General features: G+C 42.9%; 1 protein-coding gene across 1 annotated transcript in view; it reads left to right on the top strand.

Moving 5' to 3' along the window:
• Nucleotides 1-18,036, top strand: part of TMEM132A (transmembrane protein 132A) — a 240,977-nt gene extending 222,941 nt beyond the window's left edge. The window contains exon 11 of the mRNA XM_068255296.1: nucleotides 16,441-18,036. Within this exon, the coding sequence (XP_068111397.1) occupies nucleotides 16,441-17,589 (1,149 nt within the window). The 3' untranslated portion in view covers nucleotides 17,590-18,036. The remainder of the gene's footprint in view (nucleotides 1-16,440) is intronic.
• The last annotated feature ends 1,952 nt before the right edge of the window (nucleotides 18,037-19,988 follow it).

Genomic DNA, 19,988 nt, shown 5'->3' with positions numbered 1-19,988 from the left:
GAAGGGGTCGACCTGCTCTCTCCTCATGATTCCAGGCCAAAACATGACTTCGCTACCTCCTTGCTGACATAGCAGCCTTGTTGGGACATGGTGTCTGCCCACCAACCATACACGACTCCATCCATCTGGACAACCTAGAGTTGCACAACACTTATCAGTAAACAAGTTCTGGGCCCACTGCAGCCATTTCTGCTTGTGAGCATTGGTTATGGGTGGCCAAATAGAAGTTTTGCAATCTGGCACCTTTAGATGCACAGGACTCCAGAGGCACCAACAGCTTCAAATACATGTTTTCTGCTTTGTAATTGCATTTTAGCAGCTGTTCTCTTAATCCGCTGTATTTGGCAGAAAACCACTTCATTTTGCCTTAATCTGCATTAACAGTATGATGATTACACTTAAAGATAACCTAAAGACGAGAGGGCTATAGAGGCTGCCATATTTATTTCCTTTTAAACAGTGCATATTGCCTGTCTATCCTACTGATCTTCTGCCTTTAATAGTTTTAGCCATAGACCCTGAACAAGCATGCAGATCAGGTGCTCTAAATGAAGTTTGACTGGATAATCTACATGTTTGTGATTCAGACACTATTGCAGCCAAAGACAACTGGTATTGCTTAACCTTCCTGGCGGTAAGCCCGAGCTGAAGCTCGGGCTATGCCGCGCAGAAGGATATCTCAGCCCCTGGTGGGGCGATTTGCACCATTTAAAGTGCTGTATGCGCAGCTAGCACTTTGCTAGGCACGCACACAGCTTGATCGCCACCGCTCTGCGGCGATCGCACGCAGCGGCGGAAGAGGGCCCCCCCCCCCCCCGCCAGAGCCCTGCCCTGCCCGGACCAATGAGTTCCAGGCAGCGCTAAGGGCTGGATCGGAGGCGTCTGACGTCAGGACGTTGGCTGACGTCCATGACGTCATTCTGATCGTCGCCATGGCGACAGGAGAAGCCAAACAGGGGAACGCGTTGTGTATGCGTTCCCCTGTTTGCTATTGATGCCGACGACGATCGCACTAGAGGGACACATGCGCCCTCTAGTGTTGTTTCATGTAGCTACCACTGTGGTAGCTTTACATGAAACAAAACAAAAACAATGTATTTCTGCCTATTTGGCAGAAGAAATGAACCGTCAGGAGGGTTAAAAGGGAATAAATATTGATGCCTATTGAAGTTTTTGCTAAATACAGTATCTAAGGTTTTCATACCTTGTTCAAGGCATTCAACTATGTCATGCTTTTTCTTTCCCATATTGATTGAAAATGGTGGTCTGCTTAATAAAGTGTAACACCCTGACTTCCGGTTCCGGCGCCTTCATGGACGGACGGCAGTGGGAGAGCTCCAACAGCTTGCCGTCAGACACCGGGAGAGGTGACGATTCCGGTGGCCCACATAAGTCTAAAGACAGCGGAGAGGTAAATGAAAAAATACCTCACTCGATCTGCACGCAAGGGCAAAGAGAAACCGGTGGCGCAGAGACAGCCCAAAATGGCGGCGGCCCGCTCGAGACATGGCTCCCAGAGCTCAGGGAGAGCTTCTCCCACGAATACCTGGGAGACCGAGAGCGTGGAGGACATCCCACAAGCCCTAGGAGGGAAAGACTACAGAGCTATAGCGAAAGAGGTGGCAAAGCAGATAGCCCCAGACCTCCAGATGATTGTAGAGGGAGCAGTGAAAAAAACTTTGGGCCACATCACACGGCAGCTGCAGGATCATTCAGGACGAATTAAAGAGGCAGAAAAGCGAATACTGGAGGTGGAAAAAGAACTAGATGTAACTTCTAGGCATCTAGAGGAATCATGCATATCGAACAGGCTGTTTCAAGATAAGCTGGAAGACTTGGAGAACAGGTCTCGGAGAAATAACCTGAGAGTGGTCGGGCTATCAGAAAAGCACAAGATGGCGGACATTGACGAGTTTTGTGAGCGTACTTTACCTGAACTCTTAGGAGTAGTAGGCCCTTGCAGAGCAGAAAGGGCACATTGAGTAGGACCTCCACGGGGAGAAAGAGACAACAAGCCACCACACCCAGTAATGGTCCGATACTTGGATTACAAAGACAAGCTCAAGCGTCTAACTGCATTTAAGTCACAGCGAGAACCGCTTCTATATGAAGATCGGCGGATAATGCTCTTCAACGACTATTCCTTTGATGTATCGAAACGACGCCAAGTCTTTAATCCGGTCTGTGCCGACCTGTTGACACGAAAGATAAAGTTCGCTTTTATGTACCCGGCTACACTACGCATCACATGTAAAGATGATTTGGTGTATATATTCAAACGCCCAGAAGATGCGGAAAAGTTTTTGAAAAAGCCGGAAGCTAGTCGCAGCCTACAAAGAGCACTGTCACCTCGAGAGGACGAACAACAACCAGAAGTTGGAACATGGTTCCGTGAGTTTACCTCTGATTGAGAACTATGTAATAAATGATCGAGATAGCAGCGAGTTCAGCAAGGCTGCATAATGTTTAAACAAAAGTTTAATAGATTAGATGGCAAGCAGGAGCCAGTTGTAAGACTGAAATGAGGTTAACCCTCTGTCTATGTGGGGAAGAAGGGAGTACCGAAAGGGTGATGAGCTGGAACTTGAAACATCATTGGTACCAGGGCTCAAGGGGACTGAGCCCCACTACGCAAGCACCTGGCAAACTGTCCAGCTTAAGGGATGGGGAAGGGGGGAACCACTCTCTGATAGGGTTTTAGATAGTATAGAGATGTTGAGTAATGTCTTTTGATCTTTTATTATGTATCTGCATTTTGATTGTACTTGATATGTTGAATAATGCCCAGTCATCTGCTGCACATATGACTAACTGAGAAAATGCATATTAAAGTAATTTCGTGGAACGTAAAAGGCCTGAGGTCGCCAATAAAGCAATCTCAGGTGCTCAGGCATTTGAAAAAATTACGGGCCGACATTGCACTACTCCAAGAAACCCATTTGAAAGCGGACGAGTTTAAGTATATGCAAAAAGGCTGGGTAGCCAATTGTGTTGGATCACCAGCAGTAGATAGGAAGGCAGGCGTACTCATTCTGGTAAATATAGCTTTACAAGCAAAAATTGAGGTCATACAATCAGATGATGCAGACAGATGGCTGGGCATAAAGGTACATCTGGCAGGAGAAAGTCTAACAGTCTTCAATGCTTATGGTCCTAATGCAGATAATAGCAAGTTTCTGGGTGACTTACAGTGGGAGCTCACAAAACATCGCATAGACTCAATGGTAGTGGGAGGAGATTGGAATGAAGTAATGCAGACTTCAGAAGACAGATCAAGTGATGAAATAACCTGGGGTCAGAGATGCACTATGAAGGTAACAAATCTGGCGAGGTTTAAGGATACTCTCCAGTTGACAGATGCATGGAGATATATACACCCTTATGATAGGTAGTATTCGTTCTATTCGGCAGTACATAGATCTTTCTCCCGAATAGACCAGATACTTCTGGGGGAACAATTGGTGGGGAGATTACAGAAGGCAGAAATCAAAGATATGGTGATATCTGACCATGCCCCTGTGTCGGTTGAATTTCATGAGAAAGTACAGAGGTAATCAGACATCGTATGGAGGTTTCCATCTCACCTTTATGGGGATGAAGACTTCCATGAAATACTTCAGGGTTGGTGGTTGGAGTTCAGAGAAGACAACAGAGGACACGAAGGAAATCCACATCTACTATGGGAAACAGCTAAGGCAGTATTGAGAGGGAGGGTTATGGCCTACATGCCAACCAAAAAAAACAAACCACAAAAAAATATGCTGAAGCGGTCATGGCAGTGACAAGCTGACAAGCTGGTTGAAGGCAAAGGCAGCATCAGACCACTGGTTCAAAGAAAGAGAGCTGCTTCTCAAACCATACTAAGATTTAAAATACCATAAGTACGGTAGCAAGGCAGGACACTTACTAGCCTTGATGGCTAGAGGTCAGTTCGCTCCTTTAGCACTACACTCAATAACGCAAAAGGATGGAAAACTGATTCACCATCCGAAGGATATTAACATGGTTTTTGAGCAGTTTTACAGAGATTTATATGCTGACCCAAACAAATCATAATGTTCAGGACATACAAAAAATATTACATAAAGTCAAACTCCCAAAATGAACACAAGACAACCTCCTAGAGTTGAACGCGAATATAACAAGCAATGAGGTGAAGCAGACCATTAAATCCCTGGCAAACCACAAAGCCCCAGGCCCAGACAGGTTACCAGGAGAATTCTACAAAATAATCCAAGAAGAAGCAGCTCCCTTGTTAGCGAAGATTTATAATTAAATTATAAAGGGGGAACAGATGTTAAAGATAGGTAATGAAGCTCATATTAAGCTTATATTGAAACCAGGAAAGGATCCACCGGATCCAGGATCATACCGCCCTGTGTCCCTTATTAACTTAGACCTGAAAATCATGACAAAGATCATGGCCGACAGGTTGGCACAGTTTATGCCCATACTAATAAATAAAAAACAGGTGGGCTTCACAAGGGGGAGAGCTGCGGTGACAAACATACGGAAGGTGCTGTTTGTTCTGGAGCAGGTTAGAGCGTACCCAAAAATCTATAAAAATAGTGCGATAGTAACCTTCGACGCAGAAAAAGCATTTGACGCGGTAAATTGGAAATGGACATTACAGGTTTTGGAAAAGATGGGATTTCAGGGGGCATTCTTAACATGTTTCAACCTTTTGTATACATCGCTACAAGCCGGAGAACATACTCCAGGTTTTCTATCAAAACCTATTATACTGCAACGTGGAACTAGGCAAGGATGCCCCCTGTCTCCGTTACTATTTAACATTACTCTAGAGCCAATAGCAAGAAAATTACACAAAGAGATTGAAGGTATTCAAGTGGGGCAATTGAGAATAATCCAAACATTATTTGCCGATGATCTGATGCTGTTCCTTTCAGAACCTAAAACACAACTACCACAGGCCCTATACATTTTCAAGCAATGGGGAAGCTATTCAAGCTTCAAGATAAACACCAATAAAAATGAGGACCTACAGCTATCCAAACAAGCAGACCCTCACCACCTCTATGGGCTAGAAATACAGATAGCCAAGGATAAAATAAAATATTTAGGAGTAGAAATAGGCAGAGATCCTACCGCCTTGTACAGTCGGAATGTAACCCCACTGATACGATCAGTGATATCGCAGCTACAAGGATGGGAAAATATCCCACTAGGAATGGCAGGTAGATCGGCCCTTGTGAAGATGATAAGCTATGGGAGGCTCCTATATCCCATGCAGGTACTGCCATTTTTATGGAAACCTATAGCTATAAATGCTCTGAATAAGGCCTTCACAAAATGTATCTGCTATAATAAGAGGCCACGGATCAAGTTGAGCAAATTGCAAATCCCGAAGGAAATGGGGGGACTGGCCATACCAGACATTAGGAGATACAATTTAGCATGCACATTCAGGCATGTGAGAGATTGGATAGCAGGGACAGAAGAATTCTCAAACACCATCTTGGAACGCCATATTGTGGAACCTTTTGAGCTAACGGCCTTACTACATGCAAAATGGGGCTCGGTACCCTTACGCATAAAACATATTACCATATTGAGAGACACTCTAATAACTTGGAGGGACGTAAGAAAAAAATGTGGGTTACCGTGGAAAATTTCAAAATATCTTTCGTTGGTCGGAAATCCTGATCTCCCACCAAGCTTAACTCAGGAAGATTACAGGAGGTGGACCGACAAAGGCATCACAAAACTAGGCAATCTTTGAACCGTAAAACTCATAAATGGCTAACGTTTGCGGAAGTAATCCAGCAATATGGGGTTCCAAAGTCAGATTTCTTGGTATATGGTCAGATTCGCTTATATGTTAGGGCGCAATTAAGAGAGATATCCACAGTAGCAGACATATTGCCTTTTGACAAATTTTTAAGGCCAAGAGGGGAGAAGATGTCCCTATCAGACATACAACGGGCACTAGCTGAGATAGGGTCAAGACAAAAGGCAACCAAAAATATGGCTAGATGGAACAAGTATTTTGAAGTCCCAAACTTAGAATCGCGCATACTAGAAGGGAATAATTGTGTAAGGGGAGCTATAATAAGCGAGAGATGGAGAGAGTCCCACCTCATAATGATTTATCAAGCGAAGTACGCATTTAATATTAAATATAAGAACCCCAGACCAGGATATACAGATTATTGCCCAAAATGTAGAACCCCGGGGGCTGATATGGTTCATTGCATATAGGAATGTCCACTAATACAAACATATTGGAATGATGTATTGCTTTTTGCAAATAAGATAGGCAAATGTACATTGACAAAAGACCCTATGCTGTTACTATTTAACGCATGTTCGAAAGATGGCAAAACCACCAGGGTGTCTCAACTGCTACATGTTATTTTTATAGCGGCAAGGAAAGTGATATATAACAGATGGATTTATTCTACTACACCTTCCATATGGGACCTTAACCTCCTTAGCGGTAACCCCGTGCTGGACACGGGGTAAGCCGCCGCGGAGAATTCCTCAGGTCCTGCTGTGCCGATTTGCATAATTTTTTTTACAAACACGCAGCTAGCACTTTGCTAGCTGCGTGTTTGTTGTGATCGCCGCCGCCGATGCGCCGCTGCCTGCCACGATACAGGGCCCCCCTGCATACCCCTTGCGCAGCCTAGCCAATCGCTGCCAGGCTGCGCTATGGGGTGGATCGGGATTCCCTGTGGCGTCATGACATCGATGACGTCTCTCCGTTCGTCGCCATGGCGACGGGGGAAGCCCTCAAGGAAATCCCGTTCAGTACGGGATTTCCTTATGGGCAAGCGGCGATCGGCGAGTACGGGGGGACGCCGCAGGGAGGGGGGAAGCTAGGCTAGCTACATGCTAAAAAAAAAAAAAAAAAGGTGAAGAAAACCCTCCCACGGCCGCGCAGCCGCACAAATCATACCGCCAGGGAGGTTAAGGAAGAGCTACGGCATCTTATGACGTTGGAAAAGTTGGAGGCCGGCATGCACAAAAACAAAGGAACAAATAAGTTTTTTAAAAAATGGACACCATTCATTCTAGATACAATGTCAAGAATGGAAATGCAGAACGTAATCACTCCCTTTACATATACCACATGGTATCTCAAAGGACGAATTGCTAACACTTTGGGTCGCCTGGACTTTGGGTATTAAACAGCTAAAGAGAAACTCATAGATCGGAGCATGAGTAGGAGATCGGGGACATGTAGATAAATTAATAGCGAGATCAGAGAGTGGTTGGGGGTGGGGGGGAGGAGGGAAAAGGGTGGGGGGAGGAGGGAAGAGTGGGGGGGAGAACTATCTGTCCAATCTAACCTGTTCATTTGGTGTCAATGGTGACACAATAACCTGTATGTTAAGTTACCTTGGTTACTGACCAAAATATGTTGAAAAATAAAAAACATTTTAAAAAAAGTGTAACATCCTTAGTAGATTTTCCTTTAACTGGGCTCACTTGGCAAACTAATTATCACAGGTGTCTAAGATTGATTTCAGTGATCAAAAGAGCCCTGAGACAATACAAATATCATTTATATTGTGCTTTTCTCATGTCGGACTCAAATCGCTTGAGCTGCAGCCACTAGGGTGCGCTCAGCAGGCAGTAGACTTGTTGACACTTTAACCACTTGGTGACATGCAGACGTATTAAAATGTCCTGCTGGAGCCTCTTAATGGCTCCAGGACGTTTTAATACGTCATGCACTGCTGCTGTGCGCGCTCCAGTGTGCGCTCCCGCACGTGCACGTGAAAATAGTGACCCCCCCCCCCAAAAAAAAAAATACACCTTTATTTCCAAATACTTTATTGTCACCATACTTTGTACTAGGGACATAATTAACCACTTCGCCATATCTGGACGCATATATCCGTCCAGATAGGCAGTGGTGCTGCAGCCGTGTGGTGCGCGCGATTGGGCGCGCGCGCGCGCACGCTCCCGCTGCCTCCCGCTGCCCCCCCGATCAGTGAATGGGAATATAATTCCCATTCACCGATCTAAGTCCCCGGCAGAAATACCGACGCTTTCTCATCAGAGAGCGTGGTATTTCTGCCCCCAGGAAACTTCTTCTCTTCATTTTAGTTCCTAGATGCGACATCGTTCGCATCTAGGAATTTTTTGAATGTGGCCATCTTGTGGCCAAATAGTAAACTGCACCCACATACCTGTATTGAATAAAAAAATACATTATATTACATCTAAAATTGGCTATTTACCTCCCAAACTAAAATTACCCAAATACATTTTTGTATTAAAAAAAAATAAAAAAAATTACAATTAAAAAAAAAAAACTACATAAATAGTTACCTAAGGGTCTGAACTTTTTAAATATACATGTCAAGAGAGTATCTTATTAAATTTTTTAAAATTATAAGCTTGTAAATAGTGATGGACGCAAATTGAAAAAATGCACCTTTATTTCTAAATAAAATATCGGCGCCATAAATTGTGATAGCGATGTAATTTAAATGGTGTAATAAGCGGGACAAATGGGCACATAAAATGCATGGGTTTTAATTACTGTAGCATGTATTAATTTTAAACTATAATGGCCAAAAACTGAGAAATAATGATTTTTTTCCATTTCTATCTTAATCTTCCTGTTAAAATGTATTTACAGTAAAGTGGCTCTTAGCAAAATGTACTACCTAAAGAAAGCCTAATTAGTGGCGGAAAAAACGAGATATAGATCAATTAATTTTGATAAGTAGCGATAAAGTTATTAGCGAATGAATGGGAGGTGAACATTGCTCGGATGCATAAGATTTTCGAAGCTGTAGGCTGAAGTGGTTAAAATCTTGTTATAACCAGGACCAATAGGCAGATAAAATGTGTGGGTTTTATGTACAGTAGCAGTGTTTATATTAAAAATATAGGGGACGAAATTGGAGAAATTGTGTATCTTTTAATTTTTTCCTTGTGTTCCCCTTTAAAATGCATAGAAAATAAAGTAATTACTGAAAACAAATATCAACCCCCAAAAGACCAATTGGTGGTGAAAAAAACAAGATATAGATAATTTCATTGTGATTAGTAGTGATTAAGCTATTGGCAAATGAAAGGGATGAGCACTGAAAGGTGAAAATTGCTCTTGTCCATTAGGGGAAAAACCTCCTTGGGGTGAAGTGGTTAATATAATTTGCATAATAACATGGAATACAGTGTAGTTTTGCTGCTGAGCTGCAGCTGTTCTTTTGATAGTCAAAGCCCTACTCCACCCAATGGTTTGTTTTCAATTTTTGAAAACAGTGCAGTTAAGTTCTTTCTGCCATCTTTTCCTCCAGGGAGAATAATTTGTTTACTTCCCCTTCCTAGTGACACCCTGGGTGCACATTTGGGTGTTACTGGGTGCTACTGGGACAGTTGGTAGGGGAAAGCAATAAAAAGCTGGCAGAGGATTTTGTAAATCCTAAGGGCCCGTTTCCACTAGAGCGAATCCGCATGCGTTGTCTGCATGCGGATTCGCATAACCAATACAAGTGGATGGCCCTGTTTCCACTTGTCAGTTTTTTCCTGCGTTTTTCTGTGCAGGATTTTTCTGCACGGTAGAGCCTGCAGAATTCGCCTGCGTGTGGAATGCAGGCGAATCGCAGGCTATGTATTTGATAGGGAAAACGCACATGCGTTTTTTGCCGCGATTTCGCGTGCGAATTCGCATGAAAACTAATGTAAATTGAACCAGGCAGTGACATGGTTAAATTCGCATATACCCTGCCTATGCAAAATCTCATGCGAAATTGCAGCAAAAAACGCACGTGGAATCGCATCCGCATGCAATTTCGTCAGCGGTGGAATCCCGGCGATTCGCATCGCACTAGTGGAAACGAGCCCTAAGTAATTCATAAGTATTTTTATTGATGTGTCTTTCATAGTGATAATCAACCTCTAGAAGTGAAATGGGAAACTAAATTCTTCCAGCTGATTATTGTGTACTTTTCCACCCATTTTAATATTAATAGGCTTGTGTTCAACTTTTAAAGGGAGTCTGAAGTGATTTTTAAAATAAAAAACAGATACCCACCTAAGTAAAGGAAAGGCTGTGGGTCCTATAGAGCCTTCTCATTCTCCTCTCGGTTGGCATGTTCCACAGCATGCTCCCTTGTTAGCAGTCTACGACCATTTGGTTGTAGGTTGCTCTCTTCCGGGTTGGACTGGCTTTGGCAGTCTTTTGAACCACTCGGGTTTCCGTAGACGGACTGCTCCGTACTACACACCGCGAATGCTCCTCGAGCACTCGAGCGTGCACAGTACAGAGCCACCGGTCTTTGGGAGCCTGAGTGCTTTCGAAGACTGCCAAAGTCTCTCATGGTGGGAGATTCAAACGGAGGAGTCTGCGGGAGAATGAGAAAACCGCGAGGAGAACGGGAAGGCTCTATAGGACCCAGGTGGATTCTTGGGATGAGAAGGACCCAGTCCTGACGATCTCAGTCTTAAAACAGTCTGTCACTCTTTCAGGGTGCTGCAGCCTTTGAGAGAGAGGATTTGAGCATTGTTGCAAAGAGAGTAGTGTTAGGTCGACTCGAAGGTCAGCTGCCTCAAGGATTCTCTTACCCTCTTCAAGGAACTTTACATGCTGAGTGACTCCATTAAGCTGAAATTGTAATGGAAAAGACCAGTGATATCGGGTGTTCTCCCAGATCAAAGTCTGGGCAATTGGTCGGAGCGGTCTCCGTTTCTGGAAGGGTAGCTGGAGCCAGGTCGGCATACAGTCGAACAGACATAGCAACTCCTGGTACGGTGGTCAAAATCCTGAATGCCGCCATAACTTGCTCTTTGACATCAAAGTAATGACATTTTAGGACAACGTTACGTGGTAAGCCAGGGTTGCGAGGCCAGCCCAGGACCCTGTGAATGCGGTCAAGGCAAAACCCAGCAGGGTCTGTGATGCTGTGATACTTTCAGGTAGGCCCCTAATGTGTACGTTGGAGCGCTTGGCTCTATTTTCTAAATCCTCTAAGCGGGATTCCAGCTGGGCTATTCTGGCCTCTTGCCCAGTGAGCCTTCAATGATCTGCATCTAGAGCATCTGCACATGCATCCACCCACTGTTCTAAGTCATTAACCCTGCCCCCCGATCTATATTTGCGTGGTAATGCCCGAAAATGCATTTCTTAATTCAGATTTTAGCATCGCCCTAATGTTGGCAAGAAGCTTCTTGTTAGAGGTGCGGGCGGCATCTGGACTCTGATTGGGGACACATGGCTGAGGGGATTCCCGATTTGCTGCCTGGCTGGAAGTAAGAGTTGCCACTATCTTGTCTGCACGCTGACCACGGTTCCCTGTGAGGAATTGACAGCTGGGAAGGGGATTATTTATTGCCCTTCCTGGTCATGTCACGAGAAGAGCGAGTGCATTAGGAGAGGCAGTTGTGATCGGTGTGCTGTGGGAAGCCCTCAATATACGACCAGGCACAGAGCTTACATAGGAGCCATCTTCTCCTGTTTGTGCATGCGCCCACCCCCGTTTTGTTTTTTTTAAATCACTCCAGACTTGCTTTAAGTATGCAATTGTACTGTTCTAGAAAAGTAATTTTATTTATCACAGGAAGCTTTAAATTAGTTTGTGATCACTTTACAGATATTGTACGTTGCATTGCTGATTTTGCTTCGACAGGACTATATAAGAGCTCTTATTTCTCGTATTTATTCTCCTGCAGATGGCTCTGGCACATGACCCTGTGATCACAGTGAGACAATCACATTGATCACAGCTAGAAATCCAGCAAAAAAAGGCTCTGTTCCTTAAGCTAACCAAACATTACTTTGAAAACTGTGTCTTAGAAATTTACCATTGTGTAATTTATGTGGTACATATTTTTTATTTCTACTGTATATAAAGTAATAATTTGTTTAAAAAAGAATGCTTGGATCGCTTTAACCTCCCTGACGGTACAATAAATCCGCCGGGGGGCAGCGCAGCACTTTTTTTTTTCAAATTTTTTTTTTAAAGCATGTAGCTAGCCTAGTGCTGTTCTGAACGGGATTCCCTGTATGGGCTTCCCCGTTGCCATGGCGACGATCGCGATGACGTCATCAACGTCGTGACGTCAGCGGATGCTCCGATCCACCCCTCAGCGCTGCCTGGCACTGATTGGCCAGGCAGCGAAAGGGGTCTGGGGGGGGAGGGGCGGCACGGCGGATCGGTGGGTAGCAGCGGCGATCGTTATGCACACGCAGCTAGCAAAGTGCTAGCTGCGTGTAGCAAATAAAAAAAATGATGTAAATCGGCCCAGCAGGGCCTGAGCGGCACCCTCCGGCGGCTTACCCCGTGTCACACACGGGGTTACCACCAAGGGGGTTAAGGGGCCAGAGCCTGCTGGTATTGAAGGGGATAAGGAGTTGTTTGGTCCCCCACTTGTGCTTCCCATCTCTCTCGGGTTGCAGCAGCCCAGAAGACAGCTGTAACGCACACATGAAGAGCACTGCTTGCTTTGGACTATGTTTTATATACTTATATTTTTTTCTTTCTATCTCAAACCTAAACTATACGTTTCCTCCATGGTCTAATACTGGCATGCTATAATAAATATTTAGTATAAAATCACGCTATGTACGTGGTTACACAGTTTGGTTGAAAAAAGATATCCATTCAGCAAGAGACACACAGACACCAAGAGCCCGCTCTGGTGTAGTATCGCCAGGTGGAGTAGCTATATCGAAAAGATAGGAAATATACTCACAAGGAAGAGTTGCTCCTTTAGGCAACCACTTGTGTGTGCTTGTAGGGAACAATCGTCCCTACTCGTTCTTTTCCAGATGTTGTGGTCTCTGCTCCTAAAAAATATTTGAGTCGCAGAATTCTGCGAGGCGAACACCCTACAAAGTAGGATATATTGGAATATACTGGGTAAGTACAGGAAGCGCCCAAAAATATTTTTGGTATCAGGATTCAAGAATATAAATAAAAAATCTCATTTTTTTCCAACATGTCCAATCAGATTTTTACAGAAATCGTTCGTTTTCCTGATCGAAAAAAAAAAATATTTTCTACTTTCATTCGATTAGATTATTTTGGTCGAATAAATGGGAAAATCCAATGTTTTTATTGTACCATGTATGGGTACCATAAGAGTAAAAACCAGGTATTTGAATTCTGCTTAACCCTTGCTGCAATGGCAGTGTACGAACCAGGCGACTCAAACCCAGTATTGATGTGGAAAGGCAAGGGTTTCCGCACAATGTCTGTTGTGGTGCTTTGATTAAAGAGAACCTTAACTGAGAGGGATATGGATGTTTCCTTTTAAACAATACCAATTGCTTGGCAGTCCTGCTGATCTCTTTGGCTGCAGTAGTGGCTGAATCACACACCTGAAACAAGCATGCAGCTAATCCAGTCTGACTTCAGTCAGATCACCTGATCTGCATGCTCATTGAGGGGCTGTGGCTAAAAGTATTAGAGACACAGGATCAACAGGAGAGTCAGGCAACTGGTACTATTTTAAAAGAAAAAATCCATGTCCTTCTCAGTTTAGGTCCCCCTTAAAAGGAAGATCCGCGGTGGGGGTAAAAAAAAAAAATGCACATCCACTTACCTGGGGCTTCCTCCAGCCCGTGGCAGGCAGGACGTGCCCTCGGCGCCGCTCCGGAGGGGACCGGGAGCCTGCGGAGCGGCGCCGAGGGCACGTCCTGCCTGCCACGGGCTGGAGGAAGCCCCAGGTAAGTGGATGTGCATTTTTATTTCTTTTTCCCCCCACCGTGAACCTTCCCTTTAAGGACTAGTGGAAGTCCAAAACATCTTAGCAACACATCTTTTTAACTTGCATCAATAAAAGTAGCATTTATACTTTGCAACGGACATTGTGCAGAAATATAACACACATATGCAGCTTCCTGTTTGTTGTGGTCACTATAATTGAATCTCACAGTGATGATCTGACAAGGAGCCATTTCTATCTATACAGATATGGAGCTGCCACAAAGCTCTGTTAAAGCACTAACAGTGGGTTCACTAGGGAGTATGGTGGTAGTTCAGTAACAGTTGACTGTAATAGAGAACTGCAGTAACTCTCCAACTGAACAGATCTGTAGCTCCAGTAGGACACCCAAAGCATGCAACTTTACATAACTTGGGCGTGGACTGTCTTTGTGTCTCTTACTTGACATCAACTCACTATCTCCTGTCTTATCGCCTCTATATATAATACAGAAGACAAAGGACACTCCTCCTAGAATCAAAAATTGTATTAAAAAAAAACAATTGCTGGATTATGCTTTCTGTTACAGCAGTTCTGTTGTTGTTTGGAACTTTCTTTGATGTATTTACTGGGGTTGGAGTATGCCTTTACAATAACATACACAAAGAATGTTTACATATTCTTTTAATTTCAATGGAATAATATGTATAAATAGTAGAAATACCAGTACCTAAGTGCCCAAGGTCTCACCCAGATCCGGCCCCCCAAAAAAACATTAAAACAGTATGTCCCTGTAGTATCAATAATAATAATGTTTCATTTTATTTTATAGTGGGATTGCCAGCCATTAAATCAAATTCCGTTTACCCACTGCTCTGTGTTTATTATGCAGTCTACAATTTGACTCTGCAAATCAAGAATTCCAATATAATCATACATTTTTCTGCTGTAATCAATTTTGTCTCAGCCATCCTGGTTCTATTTGGTATATTGCCGAGGAGAGAGAAGGTTATCTCCCCTCCCACATTCCTGCTCCTTACTGATTGGCTGAGGGTAGTTCACTGTGACATGAGGCTGAGAAGGGAAATGCACTTCACCCCTCTGCCAAAGCTGGATTAAGACCAAATGGGGCCCCAAGTCAAGTAGCAGATTTTGGCCCCCCTCCGATTCTTGTTTCAGTGTCCTTGTGTCTTCATACCTGTGGTGTCTCTTTGACCCAGCAACATGTATGCAACATGCTGACAGGTCACGGGAACAGAGACGCTGCAGGTATGGAGATGGGAGGACACAGGATAAAGAAAAATGTTAGTGCGCCTTCTTGACAGGTGAGAAGGCTATGCTGTGCGCACTTTGAATGAGAGGCAGGTGTGGGTGGCCTCCTGTACTGCTAGTTTGGGGGGTGGGGGATACAGACAGCAACTGATACCACTAATTGGGGGAGGGGGCTGATAACATTAGCCCCGGGCTCCATTTTATTTTTTTAAAGTGGGCCTGAATTATTGAACAGGACATAATTAAAACATAGAGAAATGTACCCTGTATGTATTTAGAGAGTTTAGCTGGTCTAATTTCCCCTTATCTGTGTACGTGCACGTTAGCCTCCGAGGAAGCAAGGCTCACCCCATTGCGAAACGGTCGTAAGGCCGTGCACCCTCTGGCGCCCACAGATGCCCCCCCCCCCCCCCACTCCAGCAGAGCACGATAAGTACATCATCTTTCCACGTACACATGTTCCTGTGCAACCACTGTGATTTCCAATTTTGTACACTTGCTGCTTGCATTAAAACTACAGTGCCAGACTTTTTTGCTCCTTCTCCTTCTTGATATGTAACAAGTTGTAATTTGATTTATCCCATGTCAGCTGACTCCCATGGCAGATAAGCCCATTGAAAGCACTGGATGTTAACAATATTTCTGCTTCCATAAAAACAGGAAGTAGAACCAGTGCAGATTTGTTGTAGGATTTGTATCAACTGTAACAAAGAAATGTTTTTGTTTAAATGTTATTATGCTGTTGCTTATTTCTAGAGCAGAGAGAAAGTTCTTAATTCAGATATATGTTCTTTGTAGCTGCACTTTTTTTTTAAATAAAAGTTGTCCCTTCAACTTACCTAGCTGGAAGCAGTCGGGCTGTTATCTCCTCAGACAAGCAGCAAAGGCTATATTCTATGCATGCCTGTCCATGCTCTCTCCACGTGGTGTCACAGCCCCTCCCATCAGTGACTGAGAGGAGGGGGCATACAGCAGGTGCTTGTAATTGGAGAACACAGCACAGACAGGCACACTACAACACAGCAGTGCAGTTTCTAGGAGAAAAAAAGAGTAAGGGAGGAAATGACATCAGGATTGACTGCAGTCAAAGGCAGTAAAAATCCTAAAATGCCTATTAGCTATATAAAATTAATTGAAATCAAAACATGAACAGTAAAATACATATGTTTGTAAGTAAAACAAGTATTTATCTACTTTATAAATGTTTTTTTCTGGGATAGTGTGGCTGTCTCTGCTGCTCTAAGCAGTATTGGTTATAAATAAACCACTATGTCAGTGGAAAGAGGATGCTTAATTTCTTTAGGGGAGGAGAAAAAATATATAATAGTGTTTATCACACACATGTATTACCTTTATGTAATCTGAAATAAGGTTTGGGGTTTGCTATTATTCCCTGTATCCCTGTATTATACAAAGCATAACTGAAAAGATTGCTCTTTCTCAGCCATTGAGCGTCACACTAGTACCTAATTTATGTAGTTGTCATTTAAGAACGTTTCTATATGCATGTTCATGTTTTGTTTGTTTTTTTCCAAACAGGAGTCTGTCATGTGTATATGGCTGCTGTTCAGTGACTTGTCGATTGCTCCATTGACCCTCTATGACCCACAGGAACTATCTTTATCTGTTGTATCATCAGATCCTCACACCATTTCCGTTCATCGTCCTGTGGCATTAGCAAACTCCTGGAGCTTACCAGTCTTAGTTTTTGAGAGTCCTGGTGAAGGGCCTCTGTTGCGTATATCTCTCTTCCTTTCCGAACGATGCAGAGAAGGAGATTCGCTAGGATTGCTCAGTGCTAGTTATGCAAGGGTTACGTTTCCAAGCAATGGAACAGAAGGGGAATCATTTCCTGATAGTGACATATTACAGAGTGATAGTGACCTAGTTGCCAAGGATGGAGATTCAGTCTTACCTGTGAACAATGTTATTCCTGGCACCAGTGACATTATTCTAAGAAGTGACAGTACAGTTACTGAAGATGATGATGAATCTATTTCTGGTGTTGATGACATTGTCACAACTCGCTGGGGAATTCCAGGCTTAGAAGAGGGACTTTATGGGCTTCTTGCTCTTTTTTCTTTGCTAACCCTCATGTTCTTTATAAGCTGCTTGGCATTTATCAGGAGACACAGAAAAAAATCAGCACCTGAGTGCGCTGGAAATCCTGAGGCTCCAAACTGGGTGTGGCTGGAAGGGCCTGAAGCAGAGGGTCCGAGATCCCAAGGAGGAGTGGGTGAAGAGGAGGAAAGAGGGCACTGGGAAGGAAGAGAAACAGGACCACAAAGTCTAACCAGTACATTCCATCCAGTAAGAAATTCTCAAGGCTCAGAGACCACCAATGGCCATCTGTCTGAAGCATGCTCATTTTCTACGCCTGCAAATCATTCTAGAGTGTGTTTAGAATCCAAAAAGCCTGAGGTGGTTTCTTTCAAATCTGCAACCCCACAAGGGGAACGAAAGCTGGAAAGAGTCCATGAGAATCCCTCAATGCGCTCCATCTTGGTGGCAAGTGAGGAAGACATCATGTGGGTATGCAAAGACATGGGTATGAGGGAACCTCAGGAAATAATGAGTTATATGGAGAGAATCAGAAGTGAAACGCCTCACCACGGGGACAGAAGAAGAGAAATAATACGTGGTAAGGGGATTGATGTAGGTGGTGCAAGCACAAGAAAATTGACTTAAGATAATAATCATAAGGAGTTGTAATAAGAAACCCTTTTAAAGGATTTCATTCTTTTGGATTTTGGCATCTGCACATGTATTGTCCAATCCAGTGTTATGTGACAGACAATTATGTATTATAGGATCACATATTTCCGAAGTGTTATTTAGCAAATAATTTGGAGGACTGCGAAGCACAGTGTGTAGTATTCATATGTAGGAAAAGGTACACATCTTTAGAAAAAAAAGCACAAATATCATACTTTAATAAAAAGTAATGTTCAAGATGTGTATTTTGTAAGAACTAAGGAACTAGCAGGGAAATGTGATATTTAACTTACTCCATAAATGTCACAGCCTTATTTCGGGAATAACTGACTTTTTGCTGCCATTTATTGATTAACAGACTTTAAAAAAAAATAATTTTTACTTGTGTTGTGTTGATTGTTGATAAAGTTGGTGAACATATGTGAAGCTGGTCAAGACTATTCAGTTCTTTGTCACATTTGTAAAGCAAACCTGGGCAATAGAAACTGATCAAAGATTAAAAATATATATAGCCTTTTAAAAGGTGGTTGCCTTTTAACCAATGTTGCATGACAAGACATTTAGGCTCCTTTCACACTGTGCATGTTGCGTTGTGATAAGATTGCAACCTAGATGAAAAGTCACATTGCGCAGTGGCATTGAGGTTCGACCATACAATGAGGCATACAGTACAACAAAAGTATGCTTCACTGCCACTGTAAATGCTCTCTATGCATGATGTGCATTACCTCAACGGAACGCGGCACACTGCAATCAATGTAATAGCCCCATAAGAATATCATTGCATCACATGCAATGATATTGTCCATTGCGACGTGACACAGTGTGAAAGGAGCCATAGTAGTTTTAAAGGTACAAATTATTTAACCTCACATAAAAACAAAGGGAGTTGAGCTCCTGCCCTTTGTATTAGCTATTGATGCCATTATCACAGTAATATGATGATCACTACATTTTCTGTATCTTTGAGACTGCTGATCATTTTGGCATTTAGATGTTTGGTTTCTATGGACCAGGCTGTTGATGTATATGTTAAAGGGACTCCGAGCAGTGCAAAAACTATGGAAAGATGCATATCATTTTAAAGCTCTCTTTCTCCTCTTTCCAATGATATATAAACCGCCACCCTAGGCCTTTTAGTTTTCGCTATTTTCGCGATTGAAATTGCCACGGCGAAAATATAGAAAACTAAAAGGCGTAGAGCAACGATTTAGGGGTCGTCAGAAAGAGGAGAAAGAGGGCTTTAAAATGATATCCATCTTTCCATAGTTACATTGTATTACACAGGGCGACTTTTTCCTAAAGTCAGCAGCTCCATTCAGCAGAATCGAGCTGCTGACACTGGGGAAAGTGTCGTCCTGTTTAATACAATGTAACTATGGAAAACTATGGAAAGATGGATATCATTTTAAAGCTCTCTTTCTCCTCTTTCTGACGACTCCTAAATCGTTGCCCTATGCCTTTTAGTTTTCTATAGCGGCAATTTCAATTGCGAAAATAGCGAAAACTAAAAGGCGTAGGGCGGTGATTTATATATCATTGAAAGCAAGAAGTTTTAAATCAGGATGATACCATTTATTGGCTAACTACAAATGAATAAGAATAAACAAGCTTTCGGCCTTGCAGCCTTCGTCAGGTTTATATCCTGTTAGTTTGCAAGCTGGTGGTACAGACAGCTTATATACATGCAACATCAAAAGGAAAAACAGATATTTTTTTCAAGCATAAATACATCATTAAGATGCCTTAATACAAACAGACCATCTAAATGGGGTAAGATAAGGATCCGTGTTTACTTTATTGCTCACAGACCTGGTATTAGGATTGACCCAGAGGTATCGTAAATTCTTAGTTCACAAGTTCAGCTAGGGTGGCTGAGACAGTTCATATATCATCAATCTCATACCAATATAGAAAGTTGTTGTCCTTATTCAGACCCTTCTGCACAGCTTTGAAACAATTTATAAATTTTGTTTCTGCTATTAATCGGTCATTTGACGTTTTGAAGCCGCCCTTCAGGGCAGTGACACGGAGATCATCCATGCTGTGTCCGTATATATCATTGGAAAGAGGAGAAAGAGAGCTTTAAAATGATATGCATCTTTCCATAGTTTCTGCACTGCTCGGAGTCCCTTTAAATTTTAATGTTTTGCAACGATGGCAATACAGACTGTTGTCTTTATTGTATAGGCTAATCAACCTAATTTGTCACTATCTTCATCAAACACATTGAGGATGCAAAGCCAAATGTAAAGCCAAATTAAAGCAATGCAGTTTTTAAAACATGTAGTTAAAATAATCTTGATAATGCATTTTCACTATAGTAGAGTAGTATAATATGTGGCAATAACTGGGAAGTTGTATCACTTGTT

Source organism: Hyperolius riggenbachi, chromosome 10 (genome assembly GCF_040937935.1).
Source record: "Hyperolius riggenbachi isolate aHypRig1 chromosome 10, aHypRig1.pri, whole genome shotgun sequence".
Lineage (NCBI taxonomy): Eukaryota > Metazoa > Chordata > Amphibia > Anura > Hyperoliidae > Hyperolius > Hyperolius riggenbachi.
Note: the sequence above shows the minus strand (reverse complement) of the source record. Positions and strands in the feature narration are given on the sequence as shown.